Source organism: Chrysochloris asiatica, unplaced genomic scaffold (genome assembly GCF_000296735.1).
Source record: "Chrysochloris asiatica unplaced genomic scaffold, ChrAsi1.0 scaffold00123, whole genome shotgun sequence".
NCBI classification, from domain to species: Eukaryota; Metazoa; Chordata; class Mammalia; order Afrosoricida; family Chrysochloridae; genus Chrysochloris; species Chrysochloris asiatica.
In genome coordinates this window covers 9,952,154-9,970,689 of record NW_006408641.1, presented here as the reverse complement: position 1 = coordinate 9,970,689, position 18,536 = coordinate 9,952,154, and the positions used below count along the sequence as shown (strand labels likewise).

General features: G+C 40.9%; 1 protein-coding gene across 2 annotated transcripts in view; it reads left to right on the top strand.

Moving 5' to 3' along the window:
• The window catches only part of CLASP1 (cytoplasmic linker associated protein 1), a 304,172-nt gene that overhangs the window by 119,883 nt on the left and 165,753 nt on the right, over positions 1 to 18,536 (top strand). For both annotated transcript variants that reach the window (XM_006868737.1, XM_006868736.1), the window contains one exon: positions 7,670 to 7,737. In XM_006868737.1, the coding sequence (XP_006868799.1) occupies positions 7,719 to 7,737 (19 nt within the window). In that variant the 5' untranslated portion in view covers positions 7,670 to 7,718. The remainder of the gene's footprint in view (positions 1 to 7,669; positions 7,738 to 18,536) is intronic.

Below are 18,536 nucleotides of genomic sequence, written 5' to 3'. Positions count from 1 at the left end.
TTGGAGGCCAGGATGGCCAAACTTGGTCTCTCATACTTTGGACATATTGTCAGGAGGGACTAGTTTCTGGAGAAGGATATCATGTTTGGTAAGGTGGAGGGTCAGAGAAAAAGAGGAAGACCTCCAGCGAGATGGATTGACAAAGTGGCAGCATCAGTGGGCTCAAGCGTGGCAACAATTGTGAGGTTGGCCCAGGACCGGGCAGTGTTTCGTTCTGTTGTGCATAGGGTTTCTGTGAGTCGGTACCAACTTGATGACCCCTAACAACAACAACATGTAGCATCAGTTAACAGTATTTCTCTCTATTCACTTTAGCTCTTTTTTTCTTTTTTTTAAAACAGACATATATATAATAATTTGCACCACCAAAGGGCACATTCTGCAACTTTGCCTCCTGGCCGCCAGCTCTCAGTCCTTCTCTTCCCATGAATCTAGAGGCCTCGGCTGCTCCTTCTCTCCATGTTCCCATCTCTGCCTCCATCTCTTGTGTGTCGTTGCTTTTCTGGATAAGGTCTTGCATTCTGCGTGTGCTTTTCTCCCTTGATGGTCCTATGGTCTTTTGTTTCTGGACTGTAAGATTACATAAAAAATACGCAACTACCCCATTTTTGTTACAAAACTTCTACCTTTATAATTTTGACAGTCTCAATTAGTCATGATAACAGTTGCTGTTAAGTGCTATCCAGTTGCTTCCGACCCATAGCGACCCTGTCTAGGGTTTCCGAGGAGCAGCTGGTGAGCTTGAACTGCTGACTTTACAGTTCAAACAGCTTTGCAGTCTGGCACATTAACCCACAGCGCCACACCAGGACTCGATGATAACAATTAACTTACTATTTAATCATATGAATCGTATCCCCATTTCTTTAACCAGACCCATTTAGTCAAGATGAAAACTATTCAGTGGGGACTCTTCCCTTCCCCCCCCCCCCCCACTATTAAACTAAACTTCCCCTTGAAAGCTTATAAGCCAGTCACTTTGTGCCTTTATCGCCCCCGTCATTTTAGGTAGCCAGTGTCAAAGTTGCCTGTCCCTGTCTACCCTGTATATAGAGGGGATAGCATTGATATTTGATATGAAGACTCCTTCCCTCTTTGTCAGTATTTAGAGTTACTACTAACTCCATGATTATAGGTCAAGTTCATCAGATTGTATCTTTCCCTAGTCAAGTTCTGGTTATCAAGCCATCCTGGCTAGGTCATATGGGTACTGTCTGCAGCTTTGGATGTTCTTGTGTGACTGCTGTCACTTCATATCAGCTGGATGCTTCACTCTCAGCTCTAGCCCTCTGTAGCTGTGTCCTTGTATGTGGGCTCAAGTGTCTTCAGGTCTCACCACACTTTGGACCTACCAGTCCTTCCTCCTTTCTCTCTCATCTCCAGGTCAACGGGAGTCTGTGGAATGTGGTTGAACTCAGCTCATTGCTTTTTTGCTGCCTTTACCCCTCTTCCACTCACCACTAGACCAGTGTGGGCACCTACAAGCTTACATGCTTGCTCATGTGTTCCCTTTGAGTTTCAGTCTTAGAGGGGGGTGAGAAACGAGTATCTTAAGCAGAGAAAAGGCACACCTGTCTGAGGAGAATTGTGAATTAAGATATAGATGCCAATATAGTAATATTTTTATGGCATTATTTATTTTGTTGTTATTGTTGAGAATATGCACAGCAAAAAATATTTCAATTCAGTATTTCCACGAGTCCCATTTAGTGGCATTGATTATAGTCTACAAGTGGTATAACCATTCTCATGCTCCTTTTCTGAGTTGTTCCTCCCCCATTAATATACATTCACTGCCTCTAAAGATCCCTGAGGAGCTCTGGTAGCTTACTGGTTATGAATTGGGCTGTTAACCTCAAGGTCAGCAGTTCGAAACTACCAGCTGTTCCATGGGAGAAAGAGGAGGCTTTCTGCTCCCGTAAAGATTAAAAGCCTTGGAAACCCTGTACAGGGTCGCTGTGAGTTGGAACCGACTCAACACCACCACAACAACAAAGATCCCTAACTAATCTTTTGAGTTGCTGTCGTCAGTTTGATTCCAGGTAGATTATTCTTAAAACAGCATCATGCTCCAGGCTAACTTCTTTTTTTTTTTTTTTTTTATTAACATGTAACTTGAATATTCTACATTATTTGTCTTGATCACATTGGTGGTAATCTCTTTGTCAACCATCTTGTGAGTTGAGGAGTTGATTCTCATTTTCATATCCATCAAGAAGATATGCTCTCCGTAGCTGGTCTGACTTAGGTATGGAGCCTCCGTTCTTCACATGGCAAGATAAGAAAGCACGGACTACTTGGTGGTCAGCCTTGTTAAGTGGGATTTTGGCTTCCTGGCACATTTTCACAAAAGTCCTGGATTACACTGACTTTCTCTGTTTGTGCAGTACTGTTGCACTGAAGAGATGCAGTTAGGGGCCTTTGCTGCTTTCTCACATTTTGCTCTTCAAATTCTGCCTAACTTTTAGTATGAGTCTTAGACTTGAGGTGGTCACTAATGGCAGACTTGCGAACATGATTCAGAACCACATTGCAAGAAGTACAGAAGAAGGGGGAGAGAAAGGAATAGCCAGAAACATCACCATAGAAAGCTTGTAAGTCCGTCTTCTGCCGATAATTGATTGGAATACCTAAAATGGGACTACAACGTGCCCAGTGAAGGAGGCTTCCTGCAGAGCCTCTGCATTACATAAGACTATAGGTGGAAGCCTGAACCACATCCAGATCTTCAGAGATGGGAAAATTCCACTTGAAAGGATGAGCAGACCAGCCTGGAGTGCCTAGAAGAACAGAAGATACTTGTTGAAACAAAGACCTACAGGAAAAATACAAAACAATATAGGCAGACCGACTGTTACAAGAACAAGCAAGTTGCTTGCCCAGGAGACATCAAGGCAAGTGGTCGGGTCCCCTCAGTGTAATCCCTCTTCCAAGACTAAGACTCAATGGGAATACACAGTTCTGATTGGTAACCACGCTCGTCACTGATAAGGGGAAGTGAGGGAAAAACAGGAATGAAGCTGCAAGCTAAGCCCTACAATGTTCAGTAGACTCCTGTGAACCCTGGTGGAGAACTGGCTGGCCAGCAGTGTGGCAAGACCTGGGAACTCTTGGGCCCAGAGTCAGTGACATAGCCACAGAGGACTAGAGTGGAGAGTGAAGCGTCCAGCTGATAAGAAGAGAAGGCATATGCACAAGAACACCCACCCTTGCAGATAATACCCACTTGAGCTGGCTTCAATGACTGGGTGATCAGAGCTCAACCAGAAGAAGAAAAGAGGTAAAAAGAGTAATCTGATACAATTTGATGAACTTAACGTATACCTATGGATGCAGTAGCTCAAAAGAAGGAACAAACCTTTACAGCAAGGATCATTCGCAACCCCTCCATACACAGAGTAGACAGGGTTGGGCAACTTGGACATTGGCTTCCCAAAATGGGGCGGCTACAAAGGCAAGAGGTGACTGGCTTACAAGATTTCAAGAGGGAACCTAGATTCAGAGGGCGTGAAGGAAGGTAGAATCTCCACTGAGTAGTATCCAATCTGTCTAGGCGGGGCTGATGAAATAAAATGCAGATAGGTCTCTTGTGATACAATAGTGCATAATTGTTATCAGGACTGCTTGTGAGGGTTGGAAATGTAAAGGGGAGTGATTAACTTTTCAGTCTAGGAGCAGAGGTCCCTGAGACCATGAAGGGAGACGAGTGGAGAGCAGAACCCTACCCAGAGAAGCAGTGATGCCTGAGATGGAGGCAGAGACAATGACGTGGAGATATGGAGCAGTTTGGGACTTTAGAAACAGAAACAGAGAGGGAGAGGGGCTGTGTGCTGACGACTGGGGTGGGGGGGGAGGAGGCTTGCAGTATATACCCTTTGGTTGGTTGATGATGCATGGAGGGGATTGTAACCATGGCAATGAAATGATACACGATGGGATAAATGTAAAACCAATGTTCTCCTATGTAAACTATCACATAATTCACAGTAAAACATTAAGAAAAAGAATTACAAAAGAGTTTTCTTCGATCTTCTTGCAGCTCACCTCCAAACTTGGTGACTCGATCTAAGAGAGTCACATACAAAGCCATCTTTTGAGTGGTTTGAGCAGGTGGAGTTGTTAACTACAAACCGTTCCATTTTGGCTTGGAATAAGAATCGGGTTAGTTTCTAGTTCTTTCATCTGGGTACTTTCACTCGATAGTGAAGGGTCTCATACGCAAAACCAACCAGAAGGGCATCAAACCCTGACACTTTCCATTTGTTCAAACCCGGAGATGATGCTGCATCAGTTTTTCAACAAGTGGTGGTTGGAAAACAGTTTCTGGGCTTGCACCCTATTTTCCCTGCGCTACCGGAAAGTTGGAGTCCTGCTGTGGTGCTGTGGGTTAATGCACCAGACTGCAAAGCCATTTGATCTGCAAGGTCAGTAGTTCAAGCTCACCAGCTGCTCCTTGGAAACCCTATACAGGGTTGCTATGGGTCGGAACCGCCTCGACGGCACTCAACAACAACAACAACCGGAAAGTTATGCCTTTATGTAGGATCGGACTGCCACTAGGGGAAGTGGATGAGACACAGCTATAAAAGAAAGAAGTAGGAAGATGATGAGCATTCAGGGATGAGGGAGCAGAATGAATAGTAGTTGTATTTGCCACTACTGCTGCCGCCGTTTTCCAATTCATTCCAGCTTCGGCCGCTGTGTCCCCCACTGCGCCCCATCCTCCAGCACCGCCTCCAGGCTAACTTCTTTTACTAGTTAAACTAATCTTATTTGATTTTAAGAAGACTTCAGGGGATATTTTATGTTTTAAGGTTTAAAAATTGTCTCATGGAAATAGTTTCAGGGGTTTATGGATCCACGAAATCTGGATTCCATGAGAATTTGATAATCTGTTTATATGTTCCCTCTTTAGAATTTGACAGTAATTTTTATAGGATTCTGGTATCTAGTTGTGTGGGCCTTCTAGATATGGGTAATATGACCACATGAGTAGGCATTACCACAACAAGACAATCTACAAATTCTTCCACCATTGCTGTTTATATTGGTGAATTGTTGCTAAGTCCCCTCGAGTCAATTCCCACTCATAGCGACGCTGTGTAGGGTGTCCGAGGAGTGGCTGGTGAACTTGAATAACCAACCTTGTGGCTCAAACTGACCTTGCGGTCCTGTGCATTATTAACCCACAGCGCTATACCAGGACTGCAATGGTTACTAGTAGCACAGAAGTGGAAGGAATATATGCTCCTTCCAGTAATATCAGGAACAAACAGATGAGAAATATACCTTGGCCCTAACTTGCAGTAAACTTGTAGGTATGATCAAGTCAGAGGGTGTGGTTGTGACACAATAAAGTAGTACTTTAGTCAGGGTATGCCTTGGTAACCTGTTTACTAATGATATGATTTGTGGGCTTGTCAGGTTATTGAAGATCTTTGTGAATTGTAAAAGGGAAGGTGATGGAAACATCTTAGGAAATTCATTCTCAGTTCTTTAATAACCACGGGTCTTGAATGTAAGTGAAAGGGTTATGTATGGCTAATTGACTTTTACTTTAGTGCCAACTCTGAATATTTTGTAGTATTGTTTGAAACTGGACTCCTGGTGTGATATTGCAGGATCAGCAGTGGATTGGGAACCGCAAGGTCGGCAGATCAAACCTCACAGCTGCTCCTTGGAAACATACAGGGTCTCTATGAGTCAGAACTGAGTCAGTAGCACTTAACAGTAACATTACTTGAAACATTTTTGAGAAGTATTCTGAGACTATATCTGGGCTTAGCTGACCACAAAGACTGGAGAAGAAGATATTATCAGTATCTGTTGTGGAATGGATAGCAGGAGCTATGCAACATGTCTTTTTACCTCTATTTGCTTGTGTGTAATTTTGACTCCTGATGTGATGCTGTGGGTTAATGTGCTGAACTTCAAGGTCGGTTTGAATCGCAAGGTTGACAGTTCAAGCTCACCAGCTGCTCCTGGGAAAACCCTATACAAGGTTCCTATGAGTCAGAACCGACTCAGTGGCACTTAACAGCAGCAACAACATTAGACTGCAGTTGGAGAAAGATGAGGCTGTCTGTTCTCATGAAGGTTTACAGTCTCAGAAAGCATATATAGGGTCCATATGAATTAGAATTGAGTTGATGGCAGTAGGTTTCATCTTTGCTTATTAGAATGTAAACTCCAAGAGAGCATTAAGTTCACATACTTGTCATTTAGCTCACACTGTGCTAGACTCATCATTGGTACTTAAGAATTTGCTGAATGAATGAATGAATGAATGAACTCAGACCATCATGAATGGAATAATTAAAGATTTCCAGAGTGGGGGCAGGGATAAATTTGGCACCCGTTCTCTTACACACAGTGTTGTAGAAATCTACTGGGTGAGCATCTGCAAGGTGTGGTGTTGGTTGGTGTATATGGAATACCAAAAGAATGTAGTTCACATGCCATACACCAAGAGGTATTTTGGGTAGAAAGAATAGGCAAACATGTTTGTAATGAGTAGTAGATCTTATATGATAAAACCTTTTAGAAGAAAGTACTAAAAGAACTAGTTTGGTCCCCAGAATGGATGGCTTGGATGTGAGTACCAAAAGTTCAGTGTTTTAGAATCCCAACTTCTATTCTGTTTTGCTTGTAGAAGTCTTCTTTTAACTGTTTTTACATGGTAATATTATCTTTCCATCACCTTTTCCTCTCAATTTTGGTGTCACTAGGAATGAAATATTTTGACTCGTTAAGGAGTTTTCCTTCAATTTAAATGCCAAGATGAAAATGAGCCATTAATAGAAAATAAATGCCAAGTAGATGTTTTTGAAAAGGAAATTTTTATTCAATCACAGTGTCTAGAAATCAGCATGTCTGAATTATCAAAAACCTTTGTATTGTAATATTAGTACATTTTGAAAATCTTTATGCTAATAATTGAAAAATACACACTTTTCAATTAGCATAGAGATTTTTAAAATCTACTAATTGCAGAAAGATATGATATATATCTTTTACGTATGCATTCAGTTGAATACCTGAAGTGTATGCTCTGGATTTCAATTCTCAAGGCAGGCATTTCTTACCTTGGCACTGTGAGTTAATATGCTGGAATACAAAGTCAGTTTGAACCTCAAGGTCAGTAGTTCAAGTTCACCAGCGACTCCTTGGAAACCTTATACAATGTTGCTATGGGTTGAAACTAACTTGATGGCACTTAACAACAACAACAACAACTGGATCATCAGTTACTTGGTTTTGATTTCCTTAAATCTAAAAAGGGAATGATAATGATTCTCATAAAACTCTTAAGTAAAATTTTTCAGATTAACTTCTCAGACCAGTGTTTGGCCCATAATTGTTACTGTCATTGAGTTGGTTCCAATTCATAGTGACCCTGTATAGGGTTTCCAAGGAGTAGCTGGTGAGTTTGAACCATCAACCATGTGATTCAAACCATCCTTTCAGACAGTCCAGTGCTTTATCCCACAGTGCTGTAACAGGACTCCCATAGTAAATGCCCAATTATTGTTGGCTACATTGTTATTGGTATAGCTACTATTATTGTGTTTTTATCAAATTTTTTTTGAGATGACAACTTCATGTTACTATTTTAATAAAACTATAAACAGCGACAGTTAATAGTTTTTATGTTTTTGCTTTCACATAGGTTGAATGTAATTTTTACAAAATTTGATGAAGTTCAAAAATCTGGAAACATGATACAATCAGCAAATGGTAAGTAGAGAGAGCATTACTTCTGTTTTGGCTCTTTCAGTTGTCACCAGTGCTTATACCGTTGTTGAACAGCTGAATGAGATGTTTTTATTGTAACTTTCTAAGTCTTAAAAGTTAAACTCCTCTTCCCCACTTGGTCATTGAAGTCATCATTGTCTTCCTTTCCCAGCCTACATTTAACCCATTTGCTAATCTTGCTGGTATACTTTAAAAATATATCGTGAGTTCAGACATGCCGCAGCTACAGTCTTCCCAGTGTAAGCCGTCATGGCATATCCCGGGCTCTTAATGTATCCTTGCTTCTACTCTCTTCTCACAGCAGAGTAATCTAAAAGTGAGTTTCCATCACACATAGGTGATAGTTCCGTGGTTTACCAGGCCTTTTGTGATCTGATGTAACTGCCATTCTGATGTCATCTTGTATCATTCTATACCCAAGGTCTTCCTGCTCCAGCCATGTTAGCCTCCAGGCTTCTTTTGAGCACTCTTAAGCCCATCTGAGTATCATTCCTTTGCCCTGAGGTGCTCGTCCCTTTGGTATCGTTTCATCCTTACTTCATTCACATGGACGAAGTATGGCTTCATTACAAAAATTGCATAGAACAACACATCCCAGACATTCTCTGTTCCCTTACCTTGCTTGGTTATACTTCCTAGCATTCATCACTACAAAGGTTGCTTACTGATGTGGGTAAGACCTGTATTTTATTCCCTTTTATCTATAGTGCCTCAAAAAGTCACTGTCACATGGTAGGTACGCAGTGAATATTGTTGAATAAATAAAATAATGGCTAGGACTTGGATTTACAACCTGTGTTTCCAGTTTCTGAATTCCTTTCTCAATTCTGTTTGATGCTATTTTAGGATAATTGGGTAATTCTTGTGTTTCCAGAGAGGAGAAAAAGATTATAGTAGTGAATTACTGTTTAAATGACAAAAAGTCAGTTGCCAACAAGAACTTTTTATAATTCTGGATTTCTCATTGTATCATAATGTATTTTATGATTATTATTTATCTTAGATCATAGTATAACCTTCGAATTTTGATCATTGTAAGTCTGTAAATATTTTTGAATCAACAGAATATACGTAATTAATGTCACTGTAAACATGCCAAAATGGCAGATGTTTGTATTTTTACTACAATTAACAAATAAAAGTTTGAGCTATTTTATCCAAAGTGACTTGTGGTGTACAGGGCAGAGCATATACTGGAATCTAGGAATTTTGGTGCTTACTCTGCTCTGTACCTACCGTGATTTGAAATACCACCCTCTCCCAGCCTCCCATATTTCCTGGCAGGTCCCAATAGTCAACAGAGTGGAGATTTCTACTCCTGCACATTTGCATCTTTAAATCTGTAGGTCAGGATGCAAGAAGAATGTGAAGGAGCTCTAGTAAAGTGTCTGTAATATGGAGACAGAACACAACTCAGAGAAATTTCCCTTTTTGCACTTAAGACCCTAAACTTATTGGTTAAGACCCACTTGCATGATAGAAGCAATTTGCTTCATTTATGTGCAACTTACTGAATCACATGCTTCTACTCCATAATAGCAATCATTCTAGTGTTTAACCAAATAACTGGGTGATGTAGCCCAGCCAGGTTGACATATGAAAGTCAACGTCATATCACTTACATAAACTGTTTTCTTATATGTTTATATCTCTTGTCTTAACCTGCTCTCAGAGTTGTTACTCTAAGTGCAGAAGCTGCCTGTTTGACATTCCCTCTTATAATTGGAGACACGTATCGCAAACCAGACTTCTATCTCCTACTACAAGACAAAATGCAAAACATCAAATTTAGCTCCACATTTGAGCTTTTCTCTCCTTTCTGTATCAACAGTTGACTTCATTGTCCACTGAGGCATGTCAATGAAGGAGTAGGCGTCATCACCCCCTCTTCCTCACTTTCCCCATACCAAGTATATTATTGTTTATTCTCTTAAGTTGTTTCAATGCCTTTTCTTCCTCAAAATGTTTTCTAGCTCTGCCTCTTGAGTAGTTTTTGAACTACTCTGTCTTGTTTCTTTGTGTGAACAGAAATTGCCTGTTGCCACTGAGACATTGTGGTATTGTATTTGTATTTCATTGAGGATTGCATGTTGGTGTGTTCGTAGGCACTCACTGCCTGTCTCCTGGTGGGTGTGAGTAGGGGACGGAAGTGTGTGCACTGTTTTCTGTTCATCATTCAGCTCAGTTGAGGATGAGTTTGACTAATATTGTTTGTTATTGATCAGGTGTATTGAACACCTGGTATTGGCTTTTGCTCAGTGGGTGGGGCTGCAGAGGATTGCTGTCCCTCACTGGGTGAGACAAGAAGAGACAAGACACACAAACACACATGAGAGAAAAACAAGCAAATAGCAGTGAAAAAGTAGTAATGGAAGGGAAAAATGAAACAGAGTGTCTTCCCTCCTTTTGCCTCACCTTTTCTGAGCTTTTCCTTTATGATTTGGAACAGTATATTTCTTCTGATTCTCTTTTTTAGTTAACTGCTATATACCTGCAAAATCCATGTGGCAACCATGTCTTACTTACTCTTGATTTCACAAGGGGGAAGGATAATCAAACTCAAAACCAGCCCAAGGCAGATTCCTGTGACATAGAGGTCAGACATACCTCAACCATACAACCTTCTTTATTCTATTCTGACACCAACAATCCCTCCCATTCTTTTTTACGTCTGAGATTGATAATTCATTGCAGTGGACATATGGAACTCTTACCTATACTCATGACTGTGGGGTTTATTGGGGAAGTGAACAGGGTCAGGATCAGAAACACCTCAGGATGCAGCAGTTTTACAGTGTACTGCAGGCATGCCTCACTCTTGTTTTCAGTCTCTCAGCCAGGTGGCCCTTGACCTCTACCCTGCTCGAGCAAGTGTTACAAAGCTCCTTTAGTCAGTCTGTAAATACACCAGGAGCTCTGGTAGCTTAGTGGTTACAAGTTGGGCTGCCAACCTCAAGATCAGCATTTCAAAACTACCGGCCATTCCATGGGTGAAGGATGAGGCTGTCTGCTCCCGTAAAGATTTACAACCTTGGAAACCCTGTTACAGGGTTGCTATGAGTCAGAACTGACGCCACGGCACATAACCACCAAATACCCAAAGGGCACATAAGCCAGCCTCCTGCCCATAGACATTCAGCTTTACTCGGTCTGTGGGCCTAGAAGTCCACAGCTGCCATGCCGCCACCTCTGCTGTCATGGCTCTTCTAGGTAGGGATCTCATGCTCTACTTTTCTGATGATCCTGGGATCATCTGTTCGTACTTCTAAGATGGCTCCTTTTAAACCTATTGGGATAGCTAATCTAACCAGTCCCAGCACTAGAGTACATGGTCCTACCTAATCATTAAGGAGCTCTGGTAGCGTAGTGGTTAGAACTGGGCTGTTAACCTCACGGTCAGCAGTTCGAACAATCAGCTGTTCCGCTGGAGAAAGATGTGGCTTTCTGTTCTCGTAAAGATTTACAGTCTCGGAAATCCTATACAGGGTTGCTTTGAGTTGAAACCAATGCCATGGCACATAACAACAACAACAACAACAGCCTAATCATTGAGTCCTGATGTGGTGCTGTGGGTTAATGTGCCAGGCTGCAAAGCTGTTTGAACTGCAAAGTCGGCAGTTCAAGCTTGCCAGCGGCTCCCTGGAAATCTTATACAGGGTCTCTGTGTGTCGGAACTGACTTGATGGCACAGAACAACAACAAACCTAATCATTTGGTAAGAATTAATACTACACTGAATAAAGAAGACTGTAGGAGAATTGACGCATTTGAGTTATGGTTGTGGTGAAGAATATTTAAAGTACCATGGACTGCCCCAAGAATCTGTTTTGAAAGAAGTGCAGCCATAGTAGTTCTTAGAAGCCAAAATAGCAAGACTTTGTCTCTCATACTTTGGGCATGTTATCGGGAAGGATCAGTCTCTGGAGATGGACATCATGCTTAGTAAACTGGAGGATCAGCGAACTAAGAGGAAGACCCCTAAGGCGACGAATTGGCATAATGGCAGCAGCAGTGGGCTCCAGTGTAACAATTATGAGAATGGCGCAGGACTGGGCAGTGTTTGGTTCTATTGTGCATAGGGTTGCTATGAGTCAAACTTGACTCCATGGTACCTAATAACAAGACTTAAGGATAGAAAAGCTGTATCAAGAAAATTCAAGGTACCATAACACCCTTCAGATATCAACCCAACTCCCTTTGTATAATACGCCTCCACTGACTTCCTAAGTTGTGTTCAGTTTTCTGTTGAACACTTCCAAGCAGCCCCTTCTCTGTTGTTTTGGAATTCATCATGAGGTGTCTTTGTATTTTGTGATTGTTTGGCGAATGTCTGTTTTCTGCATTGTCCTGTTAGTTCCCTGAATACAGGGGACTGTGTGTATTCTTGTGCCCCTTAGACAGTCTGGCCTGTGTGCTTTGTCCAAGTGACTCCTCCTTGAAGTGGTTCATTTAGCAGAAATCAAACATTTTTCCTCTTTGTATTCTAGTAATCTTGAATGCATATGTGAACACTTTATATCTGATGTGACTGGGTTCTTTTTTTGTCTCTACTTTTCCCATGAATTCTTACTTAGCAACTTGATTGGTTTTTGTTGTTAAGTGCTGTTGAGTTGTTTCTGCCTCATACTGACCCTGTATAGGATTTCCAAGGAGCAGCTGGTTAGTTTTGAATCACCAGCCTTGTGGTTAACATTCCAGTGCTAATCTTACAGTGCCAAATCAGGAATCCTAGAAACTGGATAGAACTGAGGAAAAATAAAGTAAATATAACACAAGGGTAGAACGGCCACATGAGGTTCATATCCAACCTCCGTAGAAGAGATTCCAGTAATTTGGATGCTGTTTGGTGGTTTGGTTAGCATTGCTCATAGAGGTGCTTTCTAGACTGCCTGAGAAAGTGTCTGTTAAATCATTTGTCTTCCAGACCCCTACTTGTGAAAATTCAACAGTACTTAAAAAAAAACTTGACCAAGGGGTCTGTTAAATAAGTGGTGACCATAACCACTTGACAGAAGTGGTTATGATTATTTATTTGGATTGAGGGTGTGCTTTTTCCCACACAGGAAAGTGCAAACACAATGCTAGTAAGAACTTACAAGCCTCACTGACTTTTTTGGTTGCCTTTACCACTCTATCTGTGCCACTTTTTGACAGCTGCAATTTGCTCAAAATGGAGTTATTAATACCATGCAGACATACACGTTGCATAGATTATATGTAAAACTCATAGTTTGTGCTCACAATGGTACATTTCTCCTCCAGTCTTCCTGTTTTAGGAGAAATTTCAGTTTTTATATAAAATATCCCATTTGGAAATAATTGTCATACTTTTCAGAATTTTAGGCTACTTAGGTATTGTTGTTAAGGGCTATCGAGTCGGTTCTGAACCATAGTGACTCTGTATAAGGTTTCTGAGGAGTGGCTGGTGGGTTTGAAAAGCTGACCAACTGACCTTGGGGTTCAGCGCACTATCCTGTAGCACCACACATACATTTAAAACATATTTTTTTCTTTCAAGTAATTTTTTTTTTTTTTAACCCCTCGTTTCATGACAGCTTTTATTTTCATCATTAATTTTTTAAAAGAAAATTTTAAGGTGTCCCAATGGCAAAATGAAGGAGCTCTGGTAGCGTAGTGGTTACCAGTCGGGCTGCTAATCTCATGGTCAGCAGTTCGAAACTACCAGCTGCACTGCAGGAGAAAGATGAGGCTTTCTGTTCCCGTAAAGACTTACAGCCTCAGAAACCCTGTACAGGGTCACTATGAGTCGCAACCGACTCCATGGCACATAACAACAACAGACAAAGGCAAAATGGAGTCAATGGAACATGGCCAAACCCATGTCTTCACTGGCGTGGCACTGTGGGATAGAAGGTTAACAGACAAGATCGTCAATTTTACTTCAACCAATCATACGTTTTGCTTCATCTCAAAGATTAAAATCCCCTCTCTGTAACAAGTTAACTTGCTTCCTCGTTTGGCTTCCCTTTACATCTTATTTTTCACAGCAAATATATTTGATGTACACATACAAGACTGAAAAAAAAAAATTATTTAAATATCCAAAGGACACATTTTGCAAGCCTGCCTCCTGCACCCAGGCACACAGCGTTTCTCAGTCCATGGGCTTAGAGTCTGCAACTGTTCTATATGTCCATGCCATTGCCTCTGTCACCGTTTCTGCCATCTCCATTACCCTAGGATAGGATCTCACGCTCCTCTCATCCTCTTCCTTCTTGATGGTCCAGGGATCCTCTGTTCCTGAAATGAAGGACTAAATACTCCCCGTTTTTAGTTACATATCTTCTACAATCACAGTTGTGATAATCACATTAATCCAGCTAACAACTGAATCATAAAATCTAATCAGCATCATCGCCCACCCTCCTTTCACCAGATCCATCTGGAAAAGAGGGAAACTATTCAGTGAGGATTCCACCTTACTCCCCTCATTCTGAAACTAAGCATACTCATGAAAGCTTTTAAGCCAGCCACTTCTTGCCTTTATAACCCCCACATTTTTGATGTTTAGATTGCCCATCCTTATCAACCCAGTGCACTTCCTTGATATGAAGATTACTTCCATTTTGGTTGGAATTTTGAGCAACTACATCCATAAGCAAAAGTCCAGTTCATCAAGTTGTAGCAATTTACACTTGCTCACAGTATCAAACATCTTTATCTTCATCTGGTCGAGTTCTGGTCAGCTAGCCATCCACGCTAGATCAAATGGGTACTACCTGCAAGTTTGATAGTCATCGTGTGCAAACTTGCACTTCAGATCTGCTGGCTCTTCCTCTTCCCTCTCTTAGTTCAAGGTCAGCGGGTTTCAGTGGAAGATGGCCAAACCCTTGTCTTCACTGATGCATTTCTCTCACTTCCACTCACAGGTAGACTAGGGTGGTCAACACTAAGCATACTAGGAACTCGTGGGTTCCCTTTGAGTTTCAATCTTAGAAGAGGGTTTTCCCTGTTGGGCTGACTTTTCTTTTTTTGATGCCTCCAAAGCAAACAGCTTGTTTATTATTCTAACAGCCAAATACTCTGCTTTTTTCCTGCTGCTCTTCTTTCAATAAGAGTCTTCGATTCTCCCAGCTGTTCTGGGTTAGTCTGCATGTCATTTCAAGTGGGAGTGTCCCAAATCAGAAGGTTCTAACCTCTCAGTTGAGAGCCACACCTGTATATTTTCTGAGTCTGTACTTTGCTTCACCTGCTTATGCACTACAGAACAGCAGCCAGAACATTTCCCACCTGATCCCAAAGGGGAAATGAGCCTTGAGCTGTATATGCAGAAGGCATCCCTCTTCTCCTACTAAATGAACTCCTAGCTCCCAACAGTGCCTCCGAGGAAGAGGAGGTATTGGTGAAGGTTTCTTATTTCATGCCTGCCTTACGTTTTGATTCTTCTCTGTTTTCCTTGCCTATATTCCTTCCACTTTTTTTTCCTGTTTTATTTTCCTTTGAAAGCATTTGTATAATGGAAATTAAGTTTTGAATTGCCACTCTGACTTTGCTCAGGTTCTCTGTATGGGGATATTGTAGTTGATACAGCCTTACAATACCTGCCTACCCTTCTGGCACACAGCTTTTGAATTGAAGGTAGTAATGTGGTTTTACTGTAAGACTGTATTATTTCAATCTTCTTCTGTGGTAAAGAATGGATTGTTGTTGTTAAGTGCCATCAAGTCGGATATGACCTATAATGACCCTGAATAGGGTTTCTGAGGACCGTCTGGTGAGCCTGAACCACCAGTCTTGTGATTCAGTCTGACTTTGCAGTCTAGTGCATTAACCCACAGAGCCTCACCAGGACTCACCAGAATGGATTACTGGTGCCAAAAGGGCTGAATTAGCAGCCCATTAACAACCTTGTAGTTCTCACTGTGCCATTTCCATTTCTGTACTATAAAGAATTTCAGCATTTCCAGCCAGGCAAAGAATTTCAGCATTTCTAGCCAGGCAACAATCTTATTATCTCTCATGCTCTGACAAAAAGCATTTCAGAGTTTTGTAAACAAGGGAGAAGAATTTCTCTTACCGAATGTGGACAGTGAAAGTTGTATTTCACAAAGTTGTATCTTGAAATAGGATGAAGGCGGGCTAATATTGACAGAATATGGGGGAATACATGCATCCCACTCCTCACATTTTCAGGTGGAAGAAATTTAGAATCTGAAGAAAAATAGCCCTGTACCTAACTACCCAGGTCAGACAATGGCTTGCACTTGTTTGCCTTTCTCTCTTTGTTAGACATCAGGGAACCTTGGTGGGGCAATGGTTGAGTGCTTTGCTGCTAAATGATAATAGGTTGTTTAACCCCACCACCCACTTCCTGGGAGAAAAAGATCTAGCAATCTGCTCCCATAAAGATTTCAGTCTTGGAAACCTTTCGGACACTATGAATTAGAATTAGGTTGGTGGCCCAACAGCATTTAGACACATTCTAACTTTGGATAAGATTAAAAGCTTAGGGGAACAAATGGATAAGAAATATAGTTTGGATAAGGAACAGAATAACTTGTATTTGTAAGTACTTTGATCCACAAATATGGAATGCCTTTCTATTTATTAAATCTTCTTTAATTTCTCTTACCACACTGTTTGTAGTTTTCAGGGTACATGTCTTAGGACTGCTTTTATTAAGTTCTCTGAAATGCTTTTTTCATTCTGATGTTACTGCTAATTGATTTATTTTCTTAATTTTATTTTTATATTGTTCATCGTAACTACGAAAAATTAAAGTTTATTTTTATATATTGATCTTGTATCTTGCAACCTTGGTTTACTAGTTCTGATACATCCACTCCTCACTGTACTGACATAATGAGGTTCCAAAAGACCAGGTTGTTATGCAAAAATCAATAGTATGCAAAAATGCAGAATGACCTCATCAGATAACGAACTGGAGGATTACTACATAATTATCACATACCTGTCAAATGTCACCATTACATTGCTGCCAAACTACTGAGAATGTGACCTAGCCATGTTGACCCAAAGTCTTAACCATCCCAGCCAACATTATTCACCACACATCTTGGTTATTTGTAATTTGTTACAAATAACCAATAGGAAAATAACGCTATAGGAAAAGCGCTGGATTACTAACCACAAAGTTGGTGGTTCAAATCCACTAGCATCTCCATGGAAGAAGGATGAGGCTGTCTGTTTCCAAAAGATTTACAGTCTTGAAATCTTATACAGGGTTGCTGTGATTTAGAATGTATATAAGCTCGATGTCAGTGGGTTTTAGATGGGTCATTTGTTATTTGGTAGTCTTCACTTACTGTGTGTGCAGAATTGTCATATAGAAAACTTTTTACTGTTAGCGAAAACGTGAAATGTTAGGTAACAAAATAGTTGCTATATGAGAAGTAGTTGTAGTTTTTTAGTGGATTTCATAGAATTTTTAATGCATAAGTTGTGTCATCTGTAAATAACGGTTGAAGTCCCCATTATAATGTAGCATAGAAGCGATTAGAGTGGATGCCCCTTGCCTTAGGGGAAGGCATCTGGTATCCCACCAGTAAATGCAGTGTTACAATATTTGGTTTATTGGTTGGATTTTGTGTGTATCTTCTCTCTTGATCCTTGTTGACTGATTTTGGCATGAGAGAGTTTTGGATATTGTCAAATACTTTTACTGTGTCTATTAAGCAATGTTGGATTTGTCTTTTATTCTTTTAATATGATTCACTACATTAATTGATTTTCATGCATTGCATTCCTGTTTGGTCATGGGGTATGCTTTTTATATGTTCCTGGATTTGGTTCACTAGTATTTGATTGACGTGTCTTGTGTCTCTATTTATAAGAGATAGTAATGATTCTGTGTTTAAGAAATTACCTTAAGTAAGTAATTTTCTCAAGTAAGCACATGTGCTATAAGAATTAAACAAAGTACAGAAGGCACTCAACACAATGCCATTGAGTTGGTTCCTACTTGCAGTGACCCGGTATAGGGTTTCTGAAGAATGGCTGGTGAGCTTGAACCACCGACTTTATGGTTCAGCTGCCCTTGCAGTCCATCACATTAACACACAGCACCCTGGTAGGACTTGTAGAATTTTGAGCAACTGCAAAGGACACATTCTGCCAGGCAGGAGGCTGGCTGGCAGAATGTGTCCTTTGGACAGTTATATGAATGTATACTTTTTTTTTTTTGTATGTGTACCTCAAATATTCTTGTTTTGCTCATTTGTGAAATATAAGATTTAATGAGGAATCACAGGGAGATTCATAAACTGCCCAAAGAACAAACCAATCTGTGTTGGAAGAAGTATAGCCAGAATGCTCCTTGAAAGCCAAGACGGCCAGACTTCATCTCTCATACTTCAGACATATTGTCAGGAGGGACTAGTCCCTGGAGAAGGATATCACGTTTGGTAAAGTGGAGGGTCGGAGAAAAAGAGGAAGACTCCAAACTACATGGATTGGCATAACGGCAGCAGCAATGAACTCAAACGTAGCAACGATTGTGAGGTTGGTGCTGTTCCAGGCAATGTTTCGTTCTGTTGTGGTACCAACTAGATGGTACCTAACAGTTCTCTATTCCCAGAATCCCTAAGGAAGACCAAGCAGTGCACAGAGTGAATGTTTAATGGAGTGGAAGCAACAAGCCACAGATAGTCAAAAGTGATGGGAAAGACCATTATGTAAGCCTGTGACGTAGGATTAGGCCTTTGGTGCAGCAAAAAGACAGACCAGTCTAAAGCCAGCCTTCAATTCTGGTGTCTGGAATTTGGGATTACAAGCTTGGCTTGCTTCATCTACTCATAAAA